Source organism: Peromyscus eremicus, chromosome 15 (genome assembly GCF_949786415.1).
Source record: "Peromyscus eremicus chromosome 15, PerEre_H2_v1, whole genome shotgun sequence".
Classification (NCBI taxonomy): Eukaryota; Metazoa; Chordata; class Mammalia; order Rodentia; family Cricetidae; genus Peromyscus; species Peromyscus eremicus.
This window is the reverse complement of record NC_081431.1, coordinates 12,254,242-12,279,331: the sequence shown is the minus strand read 5'-3', so window position 1 is coordinate 12,279,331 and position 25,090 is coordinate 12,254,242. Positions and strand designations below refer to the sequence as shown.

The 25,090-nt window shown below is 44.9% G+C and overlaps 1 protein-coding gene and 1 long non-coding RNA gene across 6 annotated transcripts in view; one reads left to right on the top strand and one right to left on the bottom strand.

The window, feature by feature from the left end:
- Positions 1-25,090, bottom strand: part of Mia3 (MIA SH3 domain ER export factor 3) — a 43,927-nt gene that overhangs the window by 17,749 nt on the left and 1,088 nt on the right. For 3 of the 5 annotated variants that reach the window (XM_059281161.1, XM_059281162.1, XM_059281163.1), the window contains exons 2-6: positions 22,423-22,556; positions 18,986-19,072; positions 13,041-15,759; positions 9,919-10,281; positions 6,740-6,885 (exon numbers count right to left, since the gene is read on the bottom strand). In XM_059281161.1, the coding sequence (XP_059137144.1) occupies positions 6,740-6,885; positions 9,919-10,281; positions 13,041-15,759; positions 18,986-19,072; positions 22,423-22,556 (3,449 nt within the window). Of the gene's footprint in view, positions 1-540; positions 799-6,739; positions 6,886-9,918; positions 10,282-13,040; positions 15,760-18,985; positions 19,073-22,422; positions 22,557-25,090 lie in introns of those variants that run through there. The other 2 variants (XM_059281164.1, XM_059281166.1) reach the window with 2 other exon arrangements.
- Positions 357-24,879, top strand: LOC131925806 (uncharacterized). The gene is made up of 4 exons (XR_009383356.1): positions 357-939; positions 4,082-4,167; positions 21,906-21,992; positions 24,275-24,879. It is a non-coding gene; the product is annotated as an uncharacterized LOC131925806 (long non-coding RNA).

The window sequence follows — 25,090 nt, the reverse complement described above, 5'->3', positions numbered from 1 at the left end:
AATAAGTTGTTTTATTACTTTGAAAAGTATACAACACGAAAGCTTTAAATATATAATCAATTTTTGTGGGTGCAAATAAATCCAGTGTGATAATATAATGTTATTCCCCTAATATTTTAAGTATTGGCTCCATTTTTACATAAACAAAGACAAGTGTTGAGTAAGTTCAGACAGCTCTTGATAACCGGTTTAGGGATCATGCTGTCAAACGTCATCTACACGACTCAGTGCCTTAGCTCTAGATGTTTCCTTAAAGGCAGTATTATTACACACCTGCCCATTCCACACTTTCACTGCTTGCTAATTATAATACTGGCCCCACCCCCGACAGTGCCGCAAGGAAAGGACTCCACCACGTAACAGTGCCTGTCACCTCAACAGTGCTCTGTGAAAACCCAGCAAGCGACCGAGCGTCCCACACCGCAGCCCCGCTCGCCGCAGCCGGCTCGCCTCTCCGGGGCTGTGGCTCTGGGCACCCACTCTGCCCAGCACTGGCCCACCCGCCTGCCACAGCCGCGGCCCCTCCCTGGGGACTGTCACCTCCAGTAGCTTGGCTATGAGGGCTGCGTAGAGCACCGACAGGGGGCCCAGCAGCTCGGGGTCCCCCGGGGAGGCGGTGACAGCAGGCACAGTGGCAGGCACTGAGTCCATCGCGTAGGGGCAGCTGCGCGGAGGCGACGCTTCCTGCGGACGGCACCGAGCCGGCTTTCACCGCTTCTGCCTCGGGAAGGACCGGCTCAGGGGGGCGGACACTGGGAATGAACTTCGCCTTCCCGGATCGCGGCCCCTTCCGCACTTGGCCTCCCGTAAAACACGTCATCAGACGCTGCCCAGCAGCCCACGTCAACGCACCCCGGAAGCCTGCGTGCGGGGGCGGGGCTAGCGCGGAACAAACCAACCGCCGAGCTCGGCTGGGGGAGACGACGCGCTGAACGGAAGGTGAGGGGGTAAGATGACCGTAAGGGTTAGCAGAACCATCGGGGAGGGCGAAGAGAGCAAAGACTGGGCGGGAGAGTCCAAGGGAGGGAGGCTGGGGGTGGGGGGAGAACAGAGACACAGCGCAGGAGAACCGAGAAGGAGGGGAGGGGAGAATAACACATAGACTTGGGCGGAAGAGTCCATTGGGGGGGGGAGAGACGAGAGCGCAAAGTGAGCAGAGATCCAGTTAAGGAGAATCCAGATGAAGAAAACTCAACCTGCCACAGAGGGTGGGGTCACCATGGCCAAGGAGCTATCAAGATGGGATTATGGGTGGAGTCTGGGAAAAGAGAAAGCCAGGTTTCTCAGGCCCTGCCAGAACTGGACCAGTCATGAAGTGCTAAGACACCTAAGGGACTGGTCCTGGAAGCCCAAGACAAGCAAAAGCAAGCATCTCGGGATCCCTTCTGAAGGGTCATGGGTCAGACTGACTTCTGGGTAAGGCCTTCCTTCCTGCCCACTCCAGTCAGTCCTCCTCTTAGGGTTCCCCTCCTGACCCCCACTTGCCTACAAACAGCCTTATGGAGGAATCCCGTCACTACCAATTCTGCACCAATATCCCCATTTAGAGGTCTCTCCTTTTAAGGTTATGCACTTTGTGGAAATGGGCAAAGGTAATAAATAGCCCAGCAATCATGTTCTTAGAGTTGAAGGCAATGGGGATATTTAATTGGGGGAGAGGTTTACATTCCTAAATGTGAGCTCCTGAGTTGCACAAGAACCAAAAAAAGAAAAGATCTTGAGAGAAGAACATGAAAACCAATAGTGAGAGGAGGTGGCTCCATTCTAGCCCAGGAATACAGACCATAGGACAGAAAATAAAATCCAGAAATCTCCCCACACAGGAGGTTGAAGGCAGGAAGATGGCTCCGGGTTTGAGACCAGCGTGGGCTACAGGTTACAAAGTTAAGACCCTAGCATAGTCAATGGGCTTACCAGGTTACAAAGTTAAGACCCCAGCATAGTCAATGAACAAAAATAAGGAGCTGGAAGGATGTCTCAACTGCTAAGAACTCGAACTGCTTTTGTAGAGGACTGGGGTTAGGTTTCCAGCACACAGGTGGGCACCTCACAGCTGCCTGTAACTCTAGCTCCGGGAGATCCAACTCCCTTTTCTGGCATCCACACGCAACGGCAATGATATACACATTGTTCCACACAAACACAGGTGTGTACTCATAAAAATGGGATTTGGGGAGATGGCATGGTGGTCAGCTCAGCAGTTAAGAGCACTGGCTGCCCTTCCGGAGGACCTGGAATGCAATCCCCAGAATCCAGATGGTAGTTCACAACTGTCTGTAACTTCAGTCCCTGGGGATCTGATGTCCTTTTCTGGTCTCCATGGACACCAGACCTGCACACAATGCATAGGCATGCATGTGATGCACAGACATACATGCAGAAAAAAAAAATGCCCATATACATAAAATAAAAAATAAGGGGGCTGGAGGGTGGCTCAGAGGTTAAGAGCACTGACTGTTCTTCCAGAGGTCCTGAGTTCAATTCCCAGTGGCCACATGGTAGCTCACAATTGCCTTTAACTCCAAGATCTGATACCTTCACACAGATATACATGCAGGCAGAGCATCAATGCACATAAAATAAAAATAATTTAAATAAAATTAAAAAGTAAGATAGGAGTGGTGGGTCACACTAGCAGTTCTGGCACTTGGGAGGCCAAGGCAGGAAGATAGCTAGAGCTTCGAGGGTAGCCTGGGCTACAGAAGTGACTTCCAGGCCAGTTCAGACCACAAAGACCCTGTCTCAAAATACCAACAGCAATAGTAATTGTATATGGTGCTAGGATATGGTTTCCAAATACATTAAACAAGATGGGAAAATAAGAATACTGACCACTGGGGAAAAGATTAAGAACTAAATATGTTTAAGGCTCTGACATCATAACTCTTAGAGGAAAAAAAAAGCCTACAAAGTAACTGCTCTGAGACATGTGCTTTCTCAGAAAGAGTCGAAAAGACTGGACAGCTGGCTCTCAAGCAGTTTTTATTTCTACATGGCAGAATCCCATTGAACTCCTTGCAGATTTGAAAATGCTCAGTGTTACCATCTAATGTCGGTCACCTAGGTAGACTACTGTCGGTCACGTAGGTAGACTAATGTCGGTCACCTAGGTAGACTAATGTTGGTCACCTAGGTAGTCTAATGTTGGTCACCTAGGTAGACTAATGTCGGTCACCTAGGTAGTCTAATGTCGGTCACCTAGGTAGACTAATGTCAGTCACCTAGGTAGTCTAATGTCGGTCACCTAGGTAGACTAATGTCAGTCACCTAGGCAGTCTAATGTCGGTCACCTAGGTAGACTAATGTCGGTCACCTAGGTAGTCTAATGTCGGTCACCTAGGTAGTCTCTCTGCTTCTGTTTGAAATTTTCATGACAAAATATTAAAAAGCTGGACATGGCAGCTCCCACCTTTAATCCCAACACTGTAGAGGCAGAGACAGGCAGATCTCTGTGAGTCTGAAACCAGCCTGGTCTATAATACTGAATTCCAGGACAGCCAGAGCTATGTAGAGGAACCCTGTCTCAAACAAAACAAAACAACCCTAACAATTGAAAACAGGATACAGCTTCACATAGTCAAAGGATTGCTGTGTGGAAAAGGAATTACATCTATATTTCAGAGAAGGAAACTTTGAGTCAATATAAAAATGATTGGCCACAGAAGAATGTGTGGCCCTGAAAGGCGGTGGCTCACACTAAGAATTACTGATGCGTGCAGGAAAGTAGATCCAACTAGAGATATATTAAGTGAACTAAGCCAGTCTCAGAAGACAGATGTGCTTATCATTGACAGTCCCTAGATGTTAACGAGACACATAAAAGCATGCATGTATATATGACATGTAAATAGAAGTGAGACTGTCCAGGAGAACGAAGGGGACTAAGCAGAGAGATAGGAAAGGGTGAGCAGAGGAGTCGTGGGGAGATGCTGAGCACACAATATATATCTGAATTAAACTTCAAAAATAAACAAATCTGAAAAAATTGCTAATGCACAGACCCCATAATGACCTGTCAGGAAATTACTGTAATTAGTGAGACACTGGGGTGGTCATCTCCCAAAGTCCCTTCTAATTGTAGGATTCCAAGTGTCAGCCAACAACTGACCCATGAAGCCGACCTGTGGTGCTGCTCCCCTAAGCAAAGAAGAACTCATCACCTTCCAGGTAACTATGCTCCATGTTGGAAACTTCATGCCTCATTCATAGGTTCTCAGTTTTCACATATCCTCACAAGCTTTTCAAAAATCAGGACTGTGCTTGGCCCATAGTAGAATCCCTTTTATTACATTTGTTTATTTGTGGGTAGGGTATGCATGTGCATGTCACGGCACATGTGGAGGCCAGAGGACCACTTTAAGGCACTGGTTCTCTCCTTCCACAACATGGGATGTGGGATTGAACTCGGGACGTCAGACTTGGCAGCAGGTGCCTTTACCTGCTGAGCTGTCTTGCTAACCCCCATAATAGAACCTTTGATTTCTAGCAGATGCCTTGTGCATATTGAGCCATTAAAACGCTTTTGGAGCATGCCCGTTGAGCCAGCATCTTGTAGCACTGCGTCCCTTCTTGACTTTTACGACTGTCTTCCTCAGTCACCCTACAAGTGGAGGCCATATCCTGTACCATATCTGTGTCTCTAACTCAGACCAAGAAGAGAGTCCTGTACATGCCTAGAAATGTGAGAAAGACAGACTTCCTCCCACGTCCAACTGCTGACTCCTTGTGCCGCTCAAAGGCTACTCCTGAGCCTGGGTCAGTCACCAGAAGCATCATAACTGTAACGGCTCAGAGCCATCACACCTTTACCAGGCAGCTGCCACCAGCATAGGTAACCATGGAGAAAACTGAAGATGGGTTTGCTCTGCTCCTTCTTTCTCATCCAGGCAGCCTCTCCCCTGGGTTTGCTGGGTAGTCAACATCTTTACACTGCCCTCTGACTATAAAAAAGAACGAGGACTGGGAGGAAATCCCACAGAATGCCAGACATCTCCCCAGGCACTTCACACTGGCACATCACTTGGTCATTGCAGCAGAAGTAGTTTTCATTTGCACCTTTCAGCTAAGGAAGCTGAGGTTCCAAGTTTAGCCATTTGCTATTCACCATCTTAGAGAAAAGCAGAGTGGAACAGTGGTTGGTAGAGATGGAAAGGGCAAGTCGGGAGGACAGGAAGGAATTCAGTGAGGAAGCACAGCGGAGCTAGCTCTGAGTTTTCTGTATCACAGTTTATGAATTTTTTCAAATGATTAAGAGTGGACTGGAGAGATGGCTCAGCAGGCGAAGATGCTTGCTGCCAACTCCAGTGACCTGCATTTGGTTCCCAGAACCCACAAGGTAGAAGGAGGGAGCTGACTCCTGCAGATTGTCCTGACTGCCTCACACACAGGTATGCACAAAATTAAATAAATACATACATAAATGTAAAAACACTTGAAAAAAACCCATGAGTACACATAGAAATGATCATTGTCCTGATTATAACCCTGATTTGATCATTACATAATGTACACACCTATCTAATTACTAGAACCCACACCATAAAGATGTACAGTTCTTATGCTTCAGTTAAACCAGGTTTAGTAATTTACACAAACTTTTAAATTGGGATTTGAAATCAGACATTCCTGATTCAAAACCTGTTTACAGAAAACATCAACAGCAAAACACTATTACATAGCCTCAAAATTACAGGCCCTACAGGAAACCACTGTGACCAAGGTGACACTGTACAGTCCTGGCATCAATCATTTTGGCCTCCAGCCTTATCCAATTTACCTAGAAAAATGTCCACTATCCACACACACCGCAAGGGGGAGCTACATCCCCCACACTTGGCTAAGCTAATAGAGATGGCTAAATTCTTTCTAGGATCTCGATTCTCTTCAGAAAGATTATCCTGAATAAACATTTTGCCATCATAGCGCTTTCTAGGAAACAGATCTGGCCAACCACGTCCCTGTTTCAGACCTTCAAAGGGTACCAACACTGACAGCTTGACAGAACTCAGGGCACACAGATTGCCTTTCGTGATGTGACCTGTCTCCCTCCACAGACCCACAACTCCCCTAGTTTCCCAACATCCCCTTTTCTTCATGCTTCCCTTTCTCTGAACATGTCTCCTCTGTCCCTGTTGCTCCTATCACCCTTTCCATCCATTCTACTCAATAACAAACTATACTTCGTGTTCCCTTTGATTCTGCCTAAAACAGCTCAGCTAACTCCTAACCCTTCTTTCTTCTCAACCAACCCTGACAAAAAACCCTGTCTTCTGTGTCAAGTGAACATCTCCAGTTCCCTGGGGTACTGAAAGGTCCCCAGGAGGTGAACCATGCTTTATAGGCGTATACCTGCCCAGCCTTGCCAGGTAGTAAATTCTCCTGTGCTAAACTAAGAGCCCCTAATTAAAACCATCCACCTGTGGCTCTTCTTGGGCGTCACCTTCAGAGATTCAGGAGCAGAGTTCATAAAGACATTTGCAATTCTTCACTCAAGTGAAGTCAGATTCAACTTAAAACCCGCTATAAATCAGGCCAAGGTGGTTTGCCATGTCTATAGCATCAACACTTGGGCAGTGTTAGCTGGAGGATCAGGAGTTCAAGGTCAGCCTTGGCTGCATAGTGTGTTTGAGGCCCGCCTGGCCAACATAAGACCTGATGTCTATCCTCACTCATACCTCCTCCCTGTAATACATCCCTGTACTAATCAACGTTCTGGATGAGGAGACTGTATCAGACTTACCATCTTACTTAAATAAAGAATGAAGGAATACAGGGAACCAAGTGTGTTTTCCAGAAGTGAGATATTGTCTGGCTCCTCTGCCCTTGTCTCCAGGTGCTTTTCTGCATCACCAGCCCCAACAGGAGAGACTTTGGTTACAAGGAAATCTAAAAGGAGGCAAAAGACACCATATTTCATGCTTTAGAATAAGAATTGTTTCTCCATATTTAAATGTTTGCTTAGTATCCTCTAAGTATTATAGTCATTAAGCATAGAATATTTGAGTCTCCTAAGGAAAATTACACAGAGAAAAATAAAAGACTCCAGGATCTTAATTGGATCCATCAGACGTTTTGTTTATAAAAATAAAATCAGGGCTGGAGAGACGGCTCAGAGGTTAAGAGCACCGACTGCTCTTCCAGAGGTCCTGAGTTCAATTCCCAGCACCCACATGGTGGCTCACAACCATCTGTAATGAGATCTGGCACCCTCTTTCGTATACATAATAAATAAATAAATCTTTAATAAAAATAAAAATAAAATCATCGCTACTATCCAGGTTACCCCATCATGTCTCCTGTCCGTTCAGGGGAATTGAAAACAAACAAACCCCCAAATGTATGGTTTCTCCATATAGACAGAATTGCCAGACAGGGTGGTGCATGCTTTTAATCCCACACTCAGGAAGCAGAGGCAGGAGGATCTCTATGGTTCAAGGCCAGCCTGGTCTAAAGAGTGAGACCTTGTCTCAAAACAAACAAAAAAATCCCCACAAAACCAAACCAACCAACCAACCAACCAACAAAACCCAAAACAAACCAAAAAGACCAGCACCATCAAACAAAACCATACAGACACAATCACATTCAGCAAGTCCTAATAACCCGAGTTTGATCCCTGTAACGGCATGGCAGAAGGAGAGATCTGACTCCTGAAAGTTGTCTTCTCCACATATGCCCCATGGTGCATACACACACTAAATTCAAACATTAAGGAAAAGGAAAAAGGCTTGCAGATAGAATACACTAAGGCTTAGCATAGCTGGCATGTCTCAGGTACTTAATATTTAGTTTATGGACAGTGACAACTCAGTGAAATACGGTAGATGCCAGGGATGATGCAGAATTCCCTGCCGAGTGGGAACTGGCATCTATAGAAGCTTCGTGAAAGAAGGAGAGCCCAGTTATACCTGAGAGGATTCCACACAGGAGGGGAGAGGAGATATTTTGACTTGAGTTACATGAGCCTGGCATGTCTTGTCAACAGCAGTTAGTGAAAGGCTGGACTGGACCCTCTAGGGATCTCTCCCAACCATAAAATTCAGTTCACTGTTGACCTAGTGCTGACAGTGGGTGACATTTCCCCAGTTGGGTGAGCACCCTAGCACCTGAGGTGCATGCTGTGCACTGGGAAGGCCTGCCTGGGCAGGTGGCTGGCACTATATGGGAGGAGCTACAACAAAGACTCTGTTCTGCAAGCACAACTTTTCCCAATCCTGAAAGCTTCGAGCAAAAGTCCAGTGAATCTCAATGGTGCGACTCGTTTTCAGTAAATAGGACCTTTCAGAATTAAAAAGAACTTGGAAAATTACACATGCCCATGACGTCCTCTGGAACATGGAGTCCCTGACACATGATTCACTCTTGCTCAGCTACTTTTTGTGCATTAGCTGGAGAGCAGGGCTGCTACTCTAGTGAGACTAGACTCTTCATTTCTACAGACTAATGCCACAGCTGTGCTTCACACATACACACTCCCAAACACACAGAATACTGCTAGAGCTGGCAGGCAGTGGTAACACACTAGCCTAACAAGCAGGTGGCCCTGAGTATGATCCTAGGACCCCCACAAAAAAGAACCCCAGGAATGACATCCCCATAGTACCGTACTGGATGGCAGAATAACACAATGGGAGCTTCCAGTAAAATGAGAGTGAGCTGTACAACAACTAGAAAGCCGCTGAAACCATTAGTGAGGATGTTAGGGGGGAAAATCCACTTTTCTCTCCACCAATGTTTGCTGTGTGCTGTAAATCAAGTATTTACAATTACAAGTGTCAGTGGAAGCCCATGAACTGTGGACTGGTGGCTGTGGAGCCCCCATGGGACTGGACTAGGCCCTTTGGACATGGAAGACGGTTGTTTGGCTCAAACTGTTTGGGGGGCACCCAGACAGGGGGATTGGGATCTGTCCCTGGTGCATGGGCAGGCTTCTGGGAATCCGGTGCCTGTGGTGTGACACCTTGTGACAGCCTTGGTGCAGTGGGAAGGGGCTTGGACCTGCCTAGGCTCAGTGTGCTGGGCTCTGCTGACTCCCCATGGGAGACCTTGATTTGGGGGATGTGGGGATGTGGGGTGGCTTGGGAGAGAGGGCTGGGGGGTGGGAGGAGGGAGGAGGGAGGAGGGGGGATCTGTGAGTGGTATGTGAAGTGAGTAGAAAATTTCTTAATAAAGAAAAATGAAAAAAGAAAAGAAAAAAAAAAACCAATTACAAGTGTCAGTCTGGTCTAGACTGTCATTCCCGAATTGTTTCCTAAAAGCACACTATCAAAAGACACCTGGGATCCTTCACAACATCTTTAAAAAGCTGTATTTGCTCTACTGAGGCAACAAATCAAAAAAGCAACAGAATTACTGTAGCCGTTCAGAGGAGTAGGGGTGAAGAGGGAGAACCAGGACCAGGAGTTCAGACTATTAACAGGTGCCCGTCAGCCTTTCCTGGGAGCCTATTTCATACAGACTGCTGTCCCTGGGCCAGCAAGCTCTGCTTTAGAGCATGTGGCTTTGAAGGACAAGAGCTCAGGGTCACACTGAGATGATTTATAGCAGCTGGGTACAGCCAAACACTGGTTTGCGAGTTAGTGACAGCCCTGGCTTCTTTCCTGTTTCCGATACACCTGAACTCTTTCCTGTTTCTTGTAGGAGATTTTTAAATCTTATACACACCTTGATTGTTCTATCTTTTCTGACATTGAAAATAAATAGTCTTAGCAGACTTCTTTTTTTTTTTTTTCTCTGTGTAGCTTTGCACCTTTTCCTGGAACTCACTTGGTAGCCCAGGCTGGCCTTGAACTCACAGAGATCCGCCTGGCTCTGCTTCCCGAGTGCTGGGATTAAAGGCGTGCGCCACCACTGCCCGGCTTAGCAGGCTTCTTTACAATACACGTCTACTTTGTAGAAAAAAAAAATTATGAACTTTACCTGGATCTATGTCTTTCTCAGTATTTGGCTTCTGTAACACCTCTGAGGCACTCATGTGCCCAGTCACAGGTTGATCCAAGAGTCCAGACTGCTCCGGAAGCTGCACACCGGTCACAGGTTGATCCAAGAGACCAGGCTCCTCCGGATGCTGCACACCGGTCACAGGTTGATCCAAGAGTCCAGCAGGCTCCTCCGGATGCTGCACACCGGTCACAGGTTGATCCAAGAGTCCAGCAGGCTCCTCCGGAAGCTGCACACCGGTCACAGGTTGATCCAAGAGTCCAGCAGGCTCCTCCGGAAGCTGCACACTAAGATCTCCTGTGTTTTCTTGTGGTAAGCTGTCCTGCTGGAGTGGCTGCACCTCTGGAGAAGAACACATGGAGAGAGCTTGATCACAGATCCATTTTGGTTCATCCAACTGACCAGCACTCCCTCATCACACAGCCCAGCGTCCTGGATCATGTGTGCACAAGGGAAAAAGAAAGAAGCAAGAGTTTTACATTCTTCCCTATAGATTAACAATGACTGAAGTACAGATTTACAAAGAAGTCTTCACTCCACAGCGTTTCATAAACACATTCATGGAAAAGACTCCAATGAGCCGGGCGGTGGTGGTACACGCCTTTAATCCCAGCACTCGGGAGGCAGAGGCAGGAGGATCTCTGTGAGTTCAAGGCCAGCCTGGTCTACAAAGCAAGTTCCAGGACAGCCAGGACTCTGTTACACAGAGAAACCCTGTCTCGAAAAACCAAAAAAAAAAAAAGACTCCAATGACTTGCCATGGCAAGGCAGCATGTGCCCACACAGACATGTAGAAGAGAATTCCAGTCCAGCACAGAACCCAGGAGCCACATACAGAACATAACCTCCCTCATACACAGGCAGCTGGGCTCACAGAGCTAATACAGAGAAGGGCATTCTGCACATGGGCAGCTTGCCAGAGTGTCTTTCAAATACTATCAAATGACTGCCAAGCAACAGGGAATGGGCCCATTGCCTTCCCTACGAGCCTGAGTGCATCTTTGCAGCCTCATATTTTACACCAAAAACTTAATTTGAGTTTTTCTTTTTTTTTTTTTTTTTCTTTTTTTTTTAGAAAAAGATTTATTTTATGTGTATGGGTATTTTGTCTGCATGTGCATGCAGTGTCCACAGAGGCCAGAAGAGGGCATCAGATCTCCTGGAACTGGAGGTATAATGGTTGTGAGCTGCCATGTGGGTGCTGAAAATGGAAATCAGATCCTTTGCCACAGTAACCAATTCACTTTTAACTGCTGAGCCATTTCTCCAACCTGAATTTTCCATTTTTAACCAAAAGATTTGATTTAAAAAAACGCTCACTTCTCCCAATTCTCAGGAAAATTAGTACCTCTAGGAAGACAGCTATTCCTGTGACTCTGTGTCTATCACCATTCACTTGCAATGCAGCTACTTCTATTTGTAAAGCATGGATACAAAGAATATAATGTGTAACTAGGAATCAGGAGCTTATGACAGGTATCCTGGGGTCAGCTCAACAGATAGGTACTTCTATTTGTCCAGTACTGTTAGAAAGCTCCGTGTCCTGGTTCCGGCCTTGATTAACCTAAGAACCCCAGGGCCCAGTGAAGCATAACTGGAATAAACCACTGTCCCTAAGAAGCAGGAAACAGCAGGACCCTCCCCCCTCCAAAAGATGAAAATTAGGAGGAGTGAAGGATTTCACACACGGCATCCATTTAATGAGCTGTTTTGGCCAATCCTTATATAAAAAGCAGTTATTGTTAGGAAACTATCCAAGACACATGCATATCGAGGACTCTGAAAAGGATTCCAGTCACTCGGGAAATAAGGCCAGCAAGTGGCAAATGGTATTTCATCAAGTTAAAAAGCTTCTGCTCATCAAAGGAAGTGATAAAGAAGCATGACAGAACAGGAAGAAACTTTTGTTCCCTACAATTCAACCTAGAATATACAAAGAACTCAGAAGACTAGATAATAACCAAATGTTCAGCCTCGCCAGCCACCAAAGAAATGAACATTGAAACTATTGAGATTCTACGTCACCCCAGCCAGAACAGTGGTCAGTAAGAAAGCAAATGCTGGTGAGGATATGATAAACATGAACCTTTATTTATTGCTGGCAGGTATGAAAACTACTGCAGCTACTATGGAAATCAAAAAACTAAAAATAAGTCTACCATATGCACCAGTTCCACCACCCCTGAGCATTCACCCAATGGACTCCAAGACAACGAACTTGGAGATACATTGCACATCAATGTTTACTGTAACCTTAGTCACAACTACTGTGTTATGGAGATAACCTAGGTGTTCAACAATAGAGGGACAGACAAAGAAAATATAGGACATATATACTGTAGGATCTTTTCTGTCATAAAGAAGAATGAGGTTATATCAGTTTCAGGAAAATGGATGCAACTAGAAATCATCATATTAAGTGAATTAAGTCTGTCTCCAAAGGACAGACATCACATTTCCTCTCATTTCTGGATCTCAGGATTTATATAGGTACATAAAATCATGTTTATATTTATACTATAAGACATGAAAATTGAAACTTATCTGTCTAGAGGAACAAAGAAGGCTAACTAGATAGGGAGGGTAGCATGGTGTAGAGAAGGGACAGGCTTGAAGTACTTTGCATATTTGGAATGTTATGACAGCAGTACAATGCTGAATATATGTGAGTATAAATAACTATATGAAGAAATTGTGTTCAATAAAGCCCCTTTTATAACCTTATATGAAAGCTGTACTTTGTTAAGAGTTTTACTTTGTGAATTATTTTCTTGGTTACATATTTCTCTTAAGATTTTTTTATAAAGTTTCCTTTTGAAAATGAAAAACAATTTCAGCTGTTCTATGGAAGGAAAAGGAAAATGGTATTGGGTATGGAGTGCAATCTGCACTCATGTTCAGCCTAAAAGGAAGCTGGAAGGGGAGGCCCTGTAGGTCTAGACCCTCTCCTTTAGACACATGGAAAGTGTGACTAGAATTTTACAAACAGCAAATGGAGCACTTGAGTATACCCCCACCCTAAACACACATCCCCTTCCCACCACCCTGCTCCTGCTTCCCCAGCCTAACTCCACAAGGTCATAGGCAGGCAGGTACTTTACCTTCTATTGGTCCAGCCCCGCCTTCCTCCTGAGGTGGAGGTGTGGCCAGTGGGGCAGTCTCCACTCCAGAGTGTTGGTACCTGACAAAATAGATCAGGTCTTGTACATCATCCAACACCGCAGCTTCTTCTAACAAGCTGTTCTCTTGTGTCCCCAGATCTCTATTTTTGGTCACTCGATTATCAAGCATATTCTCTGCCACACTTAGAATTCGTGACTCAGAGGCACGGAAGACTTTATCCAGGACTTTTTCCACATTGTAGGGCAGGCTGTCCCGATGTGCTGATTTCAGCCTTATTGACATATCTTGCAGCATGCCCTCCAGCTCGTGGACATCAAAGTATTTCAGGAAACGATACAGGGACTTCTGGTCCTTGAAGAAGCTGTTTATGATGGGCAAGTCTTCTCTCACACTCTTCAGCACTATGTCGGGAATTTCAGGTGGAGCTTGTTGGGGCGAGCCATCTCCAAGGTCTTCAGCATCGGGCACCTGGCGTTCTGAGCCTCCAAACTCCTCAGGATCCTCAGGCTCCCCTTCTGACGTCTCTTCTCCCCCGGGAATCTCCCCAAGTTGAAAGGTGTTGACTAGTTCCTCGGGGTTGTCTTTTTGTAGGGCATCAGGATCTTTACTCTGGATGGCTTCCCCGAAGCCTGCAGTGTGAGCTGGCATCTTCTCATGAAGGCCATCTACTTCAGCTGGCCCCTGAGCTCGTACAGCTGCCAGATGGCTTTTTTCTTTGTCCACCACCACACTGCCCGACTCCTTGCCTGTACCATCGGCCCCTTCTGATGTAGTTTTACTCTTTTTTCCAGTCTCCACAATCATATTAGCTGCTTGTTTGTTTTCTTCAGTGTCAAGATTAAGGGTCCCCAAAATTACTTTTTCAAAAACCTGAGAATTCATGTCTGACTTCCTGTCCTGAACCCTGGGGTGGTTCTCTTTAGACTGCTGTGCGCTCACAGCATTTTCATCCTCCAGTAGCTCCTCAGTGGGATAATCGTCCTCCTCTGCTTCTGGCCTTTGGATTTGGACACTGGGTACTTCCCGGCTATCAGCCTCCTGTATCCCTTGTATGGCCTGGGGGTGGGGTGGTTCCACATCTGCAGGGTCTTCCCTGCCCTCTACAACAGCTACATCTCTCTCTTGCTGCTGCCAAGAAAGATTTCTTCCCAGAGTAGGAACTTTCTCCCTCAGTTCTCTTGAAAGAGCAGTTTCCTCTGGAGAGGAGAATCCAGGTTGATTCTGAAATCCCTCCTGTTGGTCCACTTTTGGCCCACTGACGGAAGCGCCTGCGACTTCCATACTGTCCTTGGATGCATCAGGCTGATGATCTCCTAAGAGTGGTGTGGCACCCAAGGATTCATGTTTGCTGCTGTTTTCTGTCCCTGGACTCACCACAGCTCTGGGTACCGATTCCCTCTCTAAGCCCCCTCCGGTCTTCTCTTCGTGGGGTGTTTCCTTTGAGATATGGATAACTGGTTCTTTTAGGCCATTTTCTTTTTTTTCAAAGACTGCTTTTAATGTAAATTCTTTGCCCTTTTCAGCAGCTGGCAGAGGGTTAAGCTTGCTACTCTGAGGTTGATAAGCACTCACTGTTTCTGACTCTGCAACCTCTGATTTGGACTCATGGTGTGCCAGGCCTCTCCTGGAGTCCTGCATTGGCTTTTCTTCTCCTGTAATGACAAGATCTTGGTCTGTTTCTGAGTCCTTTTCACCATTGGTTTTGGAGACTTCTACAAAAAGATCATCTTCTTCATCCTCAGGGTCCATATAGCCAGCTGTTGACTGTGGTTTCCTCTCACGGCTAGCTGAAACCAGCACATCCTCCCGCTTGTCTTCCTCTGGGTTAGAACTCTCTAAACCTACCTCACCTGTTTTTCCTTCCCCTCCTGTGACAATAGAGAACAAAGTATCCCCCCAAGTTGTCAATAAATCTTTATTGTCACTTTGGATGCCAGGAGGCAGAGTGGGTTCAACTTTATCCTCTTCACTCAAGTTTGGATCCTTATCTATTGAATATTTCTCCATCCCAGGTTTCCCAGGGACTTTCTCGTCTTCTTCATCTGCAAAGGATAGTAAAGGTAGCTCATCAAAGTTGTCCACATTCTCCTCTTCTTCATTCTCCATCGGGTAATACTCAGCATCCAGTTCTTCATCGAAATCATCTTCTAATGAAGTGACCAGCCTGGTTGCCTCATCATCAGACACCAGTGCATCAGCAGTTGAGCCAAACTTGGTTTTCAAGTCAAGAGTCATTTCTGTTTTCAGGACTTTGTAAGCATCTATCTTCTCCTGCTCCACTGAGACGGGAGAACTATTGCTGGTTCTGTTTTCACTTCCTGGCACTTTTAATTTATCGTGCAGCATCTCTTCAAAATTGTCCACTGAAGACTGCCTTCCCTGAGCGTTATCTGCTGCACTGGTGGCATGAGGGTGGCTCTCCTGAGCTGAGGGCTGTTCCTGCAGTTCCTCAGTGCTCTCTGAGAATGCACCTTCTCTTTCCCCTGAGTCAGCTTTGACTGGCTCAGGCTCAGGTGTAGGGTCAAGTTCAGTCTCCTGAGCTCCTTCAGGAGATTTCACTTCATGCTGAGAAACTTCTTTAGCTTTCTCAGACTCATCAGATGCAGAGTCATCCAGTTCCAAAGACCCTAAAAGTTCTTCTACATTATAATTATCAAAATCATCTCTTCCTCCTTCAAAACAGACAAAATCTGTCTCCTGTATGGAAAAAACAAAAACATTAGTGTCTTGACAATCAAGTGTCCCAAGAGCACTCCAAGTTTGTGCCTAGTTCTAGGATGGCTTTGACCAGTGATGGGTCAGTACAGGGATATCATATTGGAAGCCACTTTCAATCTTGTTCCTTGGAGAAGAATGATTCATGTGGCTGCTGAGTTTGCTTGGCCCTGTTCCTGGTTTCTGTTTGGAAAATAATCTGTTCCCCCATGCTGTCAGTTTTATGGGGACAGTTGGAGGCTCCTAGTTGGCCGGCTCTGGTTGGATAAATCTGTCTTATTCTACATTACAATTATTTCTGCATTTTTCAAAAACTGTGTCAGAGTCTCTAAAAGGCATAGTGAGTAAACAAATGGAGACATGTTATTCTCCCTCTGTGTGACTTCTGCATTTCTCAGTTTGTTCTGAACACTTGGTGAGGAGTTATATTGTCAGCTTGACAGCATTTATAATTGCCAGGAGACAAGCCTCTGGGCATGGCTGTTAGGGTTTCTAGACCAGGTTAGCTGTCAAGGGAAAGCCCACCTTACGTGTGGGCAGCACCGTTTCCTGGGCTGAGGTCCTGGATGATATAAGAAGGAGAAAGCAACCTTAACATCAGGATTCATCTCCCCTGCTTCTGAACCACAGCTACAATGTGAGCAGCTGCCTCATGCTCCTGCAGACGAGACTCCCCTGCTGTGATGAACTCTACCCTCAAACTGTGAGCCATAAGTGCTTCTTTCTTTAAGTTAGATTTGCTAAGTATTTCCCCACAATGAGAAAAGTAACTAATGTAACAGCAGAGGGAGAAAGTGGGGAGTCCTGTATTGAGTCTCCCATTTCTAATATCTATGCCTGATGACCTGGATGCTCAACTTGTAACCATCTGTCTGGGGAGCTTCAGGACCATGAGGCTTCTCTACCCCAGGTGCTCTATGCCATACATCTCTGCCCACCCAGCTAGAAACAGGCAGAATAACCTGGCCGTCATGTTCTAAGTCTACATGGATTTTTGGAACATATTTTCCTTGGACTTAGAAATACTTATCAACTTAAAAAGTATCTTACTGACAGACAGGTGCATAGAGAGTAAGAATTTAAAGCAGCCCTTCTCAACCTGTGGGTCATGACCCATTTGGGGGTCAAAGGACCCTCTCACAAGGGTCACCCTAAGACCGTCAGAAAACATTTATATTATGATTCATAACAGTAGCAAAATTACAGTTATGAAGTAGCTATGAAAATAATTTTATGGTTGGGGGACACCACAACACGAGGAACTGTGTTAAAGGGCCATAGTGTTAGGAAGGTTGAGACCCACTACTTTAAAGGGATGAAGAACAGTGCCGGGGGATCTCCATTTTCATTATTACTGGAACAACAGCTTGAAACCAGGTTCAGTGCAGATACCTTTCTATAAGTTAGGGTTCTCGGCAGTGATTAATATCTGCTTTTAAGACTATTTGTGCCGGGCAGTGGTAGCGCACGCCTTTAATCCCAGCACTCGGGAGGCAGAGCCAGGCGGATCTCTGTGAGTTCGAGGCCAGCCTGGGCTACCAAGTGAGTTCCAGGAAAAGGCGCAAAGCTACACAGAGAAACCCTGTCTCAAAAAACCAAAAAAAAAAAAAAAAAAAAAGACTATTCGTAAATCTGCATTCTTCCTTTTTCCCACAAGTAAGCAATTTGGTGCCAAAGGAATCACACACTGAGTAGGAAGTGAAAAGAGGAACTAAGATAGTTGTTGACCCCTAACCAAACTTTCACAATATTCTGGAGAGACCTGTCCAGTACAGAAGGGGTTAGTGACTTCCTTTTCTCATCACCTGCATTTCTGAGCCATTTTCTTTTTTTAATTTGTATTATTAAGAAATAGGCCGGGCGGTGGTGGCGCACGCCTTTAATCCCAGCACTCGGGAGGCAGAGCCAGTCGGATCTCTGTGAGTTCGAGGCCAGCCTGGGCTACCAAGTGAGTTCCAGGAAAGGCGCAAAGCTACACAGAGAAACCCTGTCTCAAAAAACCAAAAAAAAAAAAAAAAAAAAAAGAAATAGTCCATTGATTTTACATACCAACCACAGATCCCCCTCTCCTCCCTCCTCCCACCCCCCACCCCTGAACCATTTTCTTAATGTCAAGAGAAGGGTGTCATGGGAAGTATAGTGAGAAGATAGACTCCAAAACAGGTGAGTCTTAGGGCTGATGAACGTCTCCCACCCTGCAGAGCCTTTGTCGCCAGAGAAGCCCAGCAGGTGTTATGATCCCTGAGAGTATCAAGGACTGTTCGGAACAGTGACAGCTCTGCAGCCACTTGACAGAGATGTCCAGAGTGGCCCAATGACAGTGCGTGGTAACCAGGTTCCAAAGCCTCAGACGTGGGAATGATGGAGAGTGAGTGGGAGTGAGTGGGAATGAGGATTCTAGAGGACAAAATCATCTTAGACACACGCCCGTTGTAAGTCTGTGTACCACGAATGAATGCTCTGTAGACTTGAGACTGGACCTCATATAAAGCCCTGAGCATCGCTTTTCCAGACCTGGGACGTAAGGATTAAGTCGCCAGAGTCAGGGGAAAAGCCTTTGTGTGAATAGGTCTGCACACAATTTGGAGTTTGATTAATTGAACCTGACTTCTATATATTTAAAATGTTTAGTACCCAATGAGTAATTTTCAAATTGGGACACCTCTTTTTGCTTGTAAAATAAAATTATTTACCTCCGTTAACTAAGTAAAAAGATTTTTTTTCTTCTTTTTTGTTTTTTTGGAAACAAGACCTTGAAAACTCATCCTGCTGGCCTTGAACTCCTGATCCTGCTGTCTCCATCTCCCAAATACTAGGATTATAAGTGAGTATCATCACACTTGGCTAATGTATTAAAATCTTGACTTCCATATGCAAAAAAATAAGGCAGAGAAAAGTCCTGTATATCAGTCTACAGCCTCCTATAAGAACATCAACTTCAATATATTAAACAGTTATCAGAGTACATAATCTCCTGCAAATGCTTTTCAAATGTTCTTCTTATTCAGTTAGTCTGATTCCAAATTAAAATCTGATACACAAATGTTGGGTTGTTTTTCCGTTGTCCGAAACATATTCATTGACTTGCAAATGAGTTAATTACACTGTATAAGAGCTGTAAGGGAAATGCAATGTCTTGCCTAACACTGTCTTAAAGTTTTGATTACAACTGAACTTATAAGCCAGTTTGTAGCCGAGAACAACTTACATCTGCTGGAACTTGTAGCTCTTCTTCTGTATATTTGTGAAGGACCTTGATCAAATCTTTTGGAAAATATCCAAAGACTCGTCCAACCTATGTGAAAAAATGGACAAAAGGGACAAATACCAATCAAGTTCTGTATAAGAAATCAAAGGAGAATTTTAGCAGTGACAAAAAAATACATAGACAATATAAAGCAAGAGAAATAGATGTTTGCTGCTAATAATTACACTGCCATGATTGTGCCAATGAAGATTAGTATGTTAAACCAACAGTTCTCCAAGCCACAGACACGTTCTTTTATATATCAGCACATAGTGTTACAGTTAGAAGTAATTAGAGATCTGTATAAGAGAAGCTTCCTGAAAACTGTATGGCTAAGACTTGGCAAACCAAAGCTCACTGGAAACACAGTTCCAAGTGATCTCTGGCAAGAATTTACATGAGCATTTGATAGCATTGCTCATGAACCCCTTCTTACAAGTCTCCCTTGAATCAATCCACAGCAGCCATGAAAATCAGCAGAAGCAAACAAGACTTCTGAAATGTTCACTGCTACAATGAACAACACCTATTGATACCATATGCTCTGATAGCATTTTCCAAAAACAGTACTTAGAAGTATTTGGGGGGATTAAATAAAATTATGATGTAATGCATACTTACCTACCTCTCAGGCTCCAGTTCCATGTAAAATAAATCTACAGAAAATAACCAGTCTTCCCCAGCATGCATAATTAAGAATATAAAGTATGCAGACAATGTATAAAAGCTCCATTTGAGAAACTGTCCCTCACTAGCCACAGTCTGAAAGGAGGCAAGGCCCTGTTCTCAAACAATAAAGTAGACTGATAGACGGACTGATAGCGAGTCAGGGGCACGTAGACTGATAGACGGACTGATAGGCGGGTCAGGGACACAAGAAGAAGAAAGGCCACCTTATCACTAATTCTAAAATATCCCCAGTCACCAGTGTTCTTGGTTTATCTGGAAACCATCTGGAGGCCATGTTGGTAATAAAATAAAGCCCAAAGATTAGATAAGACCTGGGGCATTAATGCTACAAGACTGGCAGATAAACCCTGAAACTAGGAAACCAAAAAGACAGTAGGGTGAGAATTGAGATATTCAAACAAGTCATTCTGAAAACTAGGGAGACTTGTTAATTCCACAAATGATGAGGTTCATGAAATGAGAGGAGGGACTATGTAGAAGTACAGATTGCCGTTCTTTGGGACAATGCCTTGGAGGTTGGGCTAGAAAAGTGAAGGAATCCAGAGCTAGGTGAAAAAGGAAGGAGAAGTTCCTCCTTGACCTGTCACCTGAGGCCACAGCTTACATAAAGCTCCACCATCAGGAGCCACCCTTTCTTTCCTACAGTCTCATGGAATCACTGGCCCTCACAGAAGTCAGTCTCATGTCTAGTTTTGCTTCTATGTATCCTCCCTGCCAAAGCACTGCTGATTTGAGTTGGGGGTGGGGAGGACCGAGGTCGCCTCAAGAGGGCCAATTCTGCCTAAGCTACTATGAGAGCAAATGTAATTAAGTGCTGTAGCGCCCTGTAAGGACATCCTCCAAAAGAAGGCAGATTAAGACATGTGGCTTTTGACTTGAGAGGGAGCTGAGACACCAGCTGGCTGACAGGCAAAGCAGTAAAGTGGCTGTCACAGGAGCAGGACAAACAGAGTCCCACCCAAACACACTTCTACCAGCCAAGATCACTTCGGGCCGGATGCTAACGCAGGGTTCCTTAAGGAGGCAAGGCTGGGCTGTAGAATGCTTACCTATCAAGAAGCAAGTCTTGGTTTGATCTGAAGCACTGCACAAATGGGGCATACCAGTAATCCCATCACTGGGGAGGCAGAGGCAGGAGGATCAGAAGCTTAAGGCTAGCCTGGATACATGAGACCTTGCCATTAAGGAAATAAAAAAGCAGAGGAAGAGCTGTGACTCAGAAGGAACAAAACGTTGAGAGGTGAAAAAGCTAATGGGTGAAGGAAAACATAAAGCCAGCATACTCCTCCAAAAGCCCAAAGGTGGGAAGGTAGAAGGATTGTAACTAGTGTATGAACAGATGGAGCACAGGTATGTGGGGAGCAGCTCCAGAGACACAGAAAACAGCACAGACTCTTCCTCATGTCCGTGATGCCACTGAGATGCTTAAAAAAATTCCCCAGAGGAAGCTGAAATATATATATTTTTTTCTCCCTAGGGGTTTACTAGAACCTTACTCTGTGTTGGTTATTTGGTGTTTTATCGAGTGAACACTTGTATGGTTGGGAGTGGGGGTGTTTCTAAGGTGGAACAACCCCCCCCCCCCCCGGGGTCATTACAGACCCTTTAGTCAACAAAGCCCTCTTCAAAAGGAAAGGACAACTCTCATGTTTCTCAGCCAGTCTACTGCTGGAGCGTCTCCTACTTAACATATACCAGAGCATGATAGATACAGTCATTGTCTGCCATGTCTGATACCAAAAGGCCCAAAGAGTGCCAGGAACAGAATCCGAGGGGAAACTTCCAGGTGCAAAGAAAAGCAAGAAAAAGATACCTCAAGTTAAAAACCAAACAAACAAGAATGCACACAGGGAACACAATATTTTCCCCTTTTGTATGTGCCTGCCTACATGTATCTATGCGTATATTCATGTATGTGCAGGCCTGTATATGTACTGTGGGGGGGGGGGGTGCAGTTGAGTGTATATGTGTGTATGGGGATGCGTATGTGAGAAGGCCAGAGGACAACCTCACTTTGATTTCCCAAATGCTGTCTATCTTGTGGATTTTTTGGTTGGTTGGTTTTGGTTTTGGTTTTGGTTTGTATTTTGAGATAGGGTTTCACTATGTAGACCCGGCTGGCCTTAAAGTCACGGAGGTCTGCCTGCCTCTGCCTCCCTCACCCCTTACCTTGTGTTTTTCTCTCTCCCAGTAGGTGAGGCTGTGTCTTAGTGTCCACCCATCCAGCACCTCCCGGACTGCACATTTCAAGCACACCCACAAAGCCTGGCTTTTAAAAGTAGGTTCTGGGGATCAAACTAGGGTCCTGCCTAAGCTAGCTCCCTAGCCCTGTGTAGGCTTTTTGACAGATTTTTTTTACAGAGAAAAGTCACACAAATGTTAACCCTGCACACCTTAAGTGCTATCCATAAGATTAAGTCTTTTTTGAGACAATGAACTTTTAAGATTTTCAGGTCTTTACCATTTTGATTTGAATTATACATGCAACTTCCTGTATAGCTGTGGGGCAATAGCCAGAACCAGTTCAGATCTGTTTCAGAAACCTTTGTCTGTCTTACCCCTACTGTGTGCCAGGCCTGAGGCCTGCTAGGACCACAGGGCTGCCTTCTGTTTACAGTCTAGGAAAGACACTGTCAATAGCATTTAATCTACGGTGCTACAAAATTCAACAAGAATAAGGAAATACAGTTTTTCATGGTTTTACTTACACTTCCAGCCCAAACTTCAGGGGAGCCCCCTGCAAGTTTGTAGTAGACATACACGTGATCACCTTTTTTAAAATTCACAAAACGACAGTCAGGGCCTGTGAAGTCTGCAACGGCCGCACCACGGTACATTAGCACTGTATTCAGAAATAGAAAAGAACAAACAAGACAATATTAGGGTTTTTTGTTTTTGTTTTTGCTTTTTTAAGACAGGGTTGCATGTATTCCAAGCTGGCCTTAAACTTTTTTGGTAGCCAAGGATAGCCCGGAGCTCCTGATCCTCCTGCCTTTACCTCTCAAGTGCTGGGATTGAGGGCATATGCAGGAGCTCAGAGCTAGGGTTTTTGTACGTGTGAGGCAAGCATTACCAGCTCTTAGAGATTTTGGGGGGGGGGGGGGGGATATAAGAATCCCATCACAAACAGTAATCAAGCTTCTCTGTACTCTTCTGGAATTGACTTCAGTCCACATGCTCCAAGTGTCAAAAATCCCTAGAGCCTCGTTGCTGTAAGTCACATCACCCCTATAATCAGATGAGGGAAAGTTTCTACTTCTCTTTCTGGTGTCTGAGAGACCAAAACCAACATGTAGACCACCACAGGTGGCTGCTCTCAAGTCAGCTCTTTGTTTCCCTCCCTAATCTTCTAGCACCCCTCCCCCCCACCCCTGACCCCTTTGCTGTGCCATAATCATAGAAGACTTCATTTTGTGGGTGTGTAAATGCAGGTGCAGGTGCTGACTGGTTTAAACATAGCTACCTGTAGGGATAACAGGGAGCCAGAAAGCACTCCTAGGAAGCCCCAAGGGGTCAATTAACTTGAACCAACCACTAACAGGCACGACCTGTAAAAGGCTGCAACTGCTCCTGGGCAGTGGTAAACACTGTCAGTTTCATTTGTGGCTAAGTTGTCTCTGCACAGTATCTGGATGAATTAACAGGAAGGCATTAGCACACACTATTAGGGATCCAGTCAATCACCAGGCAATGTTTTCTAAGGAAAAAATGTTGATGTGTCAGCATTAAGGAGGTTTCTAGCCAGGTCTGGTGATGTAGACCTGTAATTCCAGTATTCAGGAGCTGAGGTAAAACGATCATAAGCTCAAGACTTGACTGGAGTAGAGAGGGAGTTCAATGCCAGCCTGGGTAACCTAGCATAAAGAGTACTGGATGTAGCTCAATAGTAGAATACTTGCATGACATAGACAAGGCCCTGGGTTCAGTCCCCCAGTATTGCGTGTGTGTGTGTGTGTGTGTGTGTGTGTGTGTGTGTGTGTGTGTGTGTGTATGTGTGCGCACACACACAAAATTAGCAAACCTAAAAAAAGCTTTCAAAACATTTTTTTTCTAGAAATAAATCCAAGATGGATACCTCATTTGTCAGGGTCCAAACAAAACTATGAAACTAGGTCAGAAGTTATTTTCTCACTTAAAATACAGAACTATGGCCAGACACGGTGGCAGATGCCTTTAATCCCAACACTAAAGAGGAAGAGGCAGGCAAGATCTCTGTGAGTTCCAGACCAGCTAAGGATACATAGTGAGACCCTGCCTGTCTCGAATGAATGAATGAATGAATGAATGAATAAATAAATAAATAAATAAATAAATAAATAAATAAATACATACATACATACATACATACATAACTTCAAACTGGTAGAAGCAGTATTTTGCCAAATGAAATGAGCTGTGCATTAAAGGGCAGAGACATGGAAGTGATGGAAACTGCACTCTGTCTAAAAGCCAGTTAGCAATCATACACAAACACATTTTAAAAACACATATCTGAGGGACAAGCATACAGATTTGGAGGGTGTCACTTGGTTTTTAAAACTAAAATAGGATTATTTTCAGATATGTCAGCATCCTAATTCAGATGGGACTGAGCGAGAGGCCAGACTAATGGAAATTGAGGCTGGGAATTCTTCTCAAATTGGAAACGGCACTGTTTCTGGTTCCCTCCTTAGACTCTTGGGGATGTATAGTAATATATCAAGGACAGCCGATATCTTTATGTATTGCTTATTATTTATGAATGATATGCACACTGCGTGACACTTTTCGTGACACCTGACACCCTCCCACCACTGAGCACTTCCTACCAGGCAACACAGACCCGGGCTCTATCATTGCCTATTGGGTTTGGTTGCATTTGTTTGGACACCGGCCACTTCTCAAGTTATATTACAGCCTGGAACTCTTCCAAGCAGGGGTCTCAGTTCTGAAGCAGCCCCAGGGATACTATCCTCCCAAGTTTTGAGGAACTCGGGTGAGAGTGTGTTTGAAAGCAAAGAACAGAAAACACTGAGCAATATTCAAAATTGCAATAGCTGGTTTGTTAATAGAAAAATGAAAGAGAAAATTCACAATGGTGGCTCCACCTTTATTTTATTTACAACGTTTATTTACACTGGCCCTGGGCTACCTCTAGGACCTAGAATCTAGGTGAAATAAATTACAGGTACCCCCTTTCTTTCTCTTTAATGGTATTGGTACAAATCATTCAAATTATGATTTTTTTTTCATAAAACCAATTGAATATAAATGGCTAACATGTAGTTTTTTTAAGTCTTTTAGGAGAAATAATTTTCTATATGGCCTGCTTGTGATTTATGAAGGACATCAACAATAAGGTACACAGTTGTTGGAAACCAACCTGGAAGCCTTATG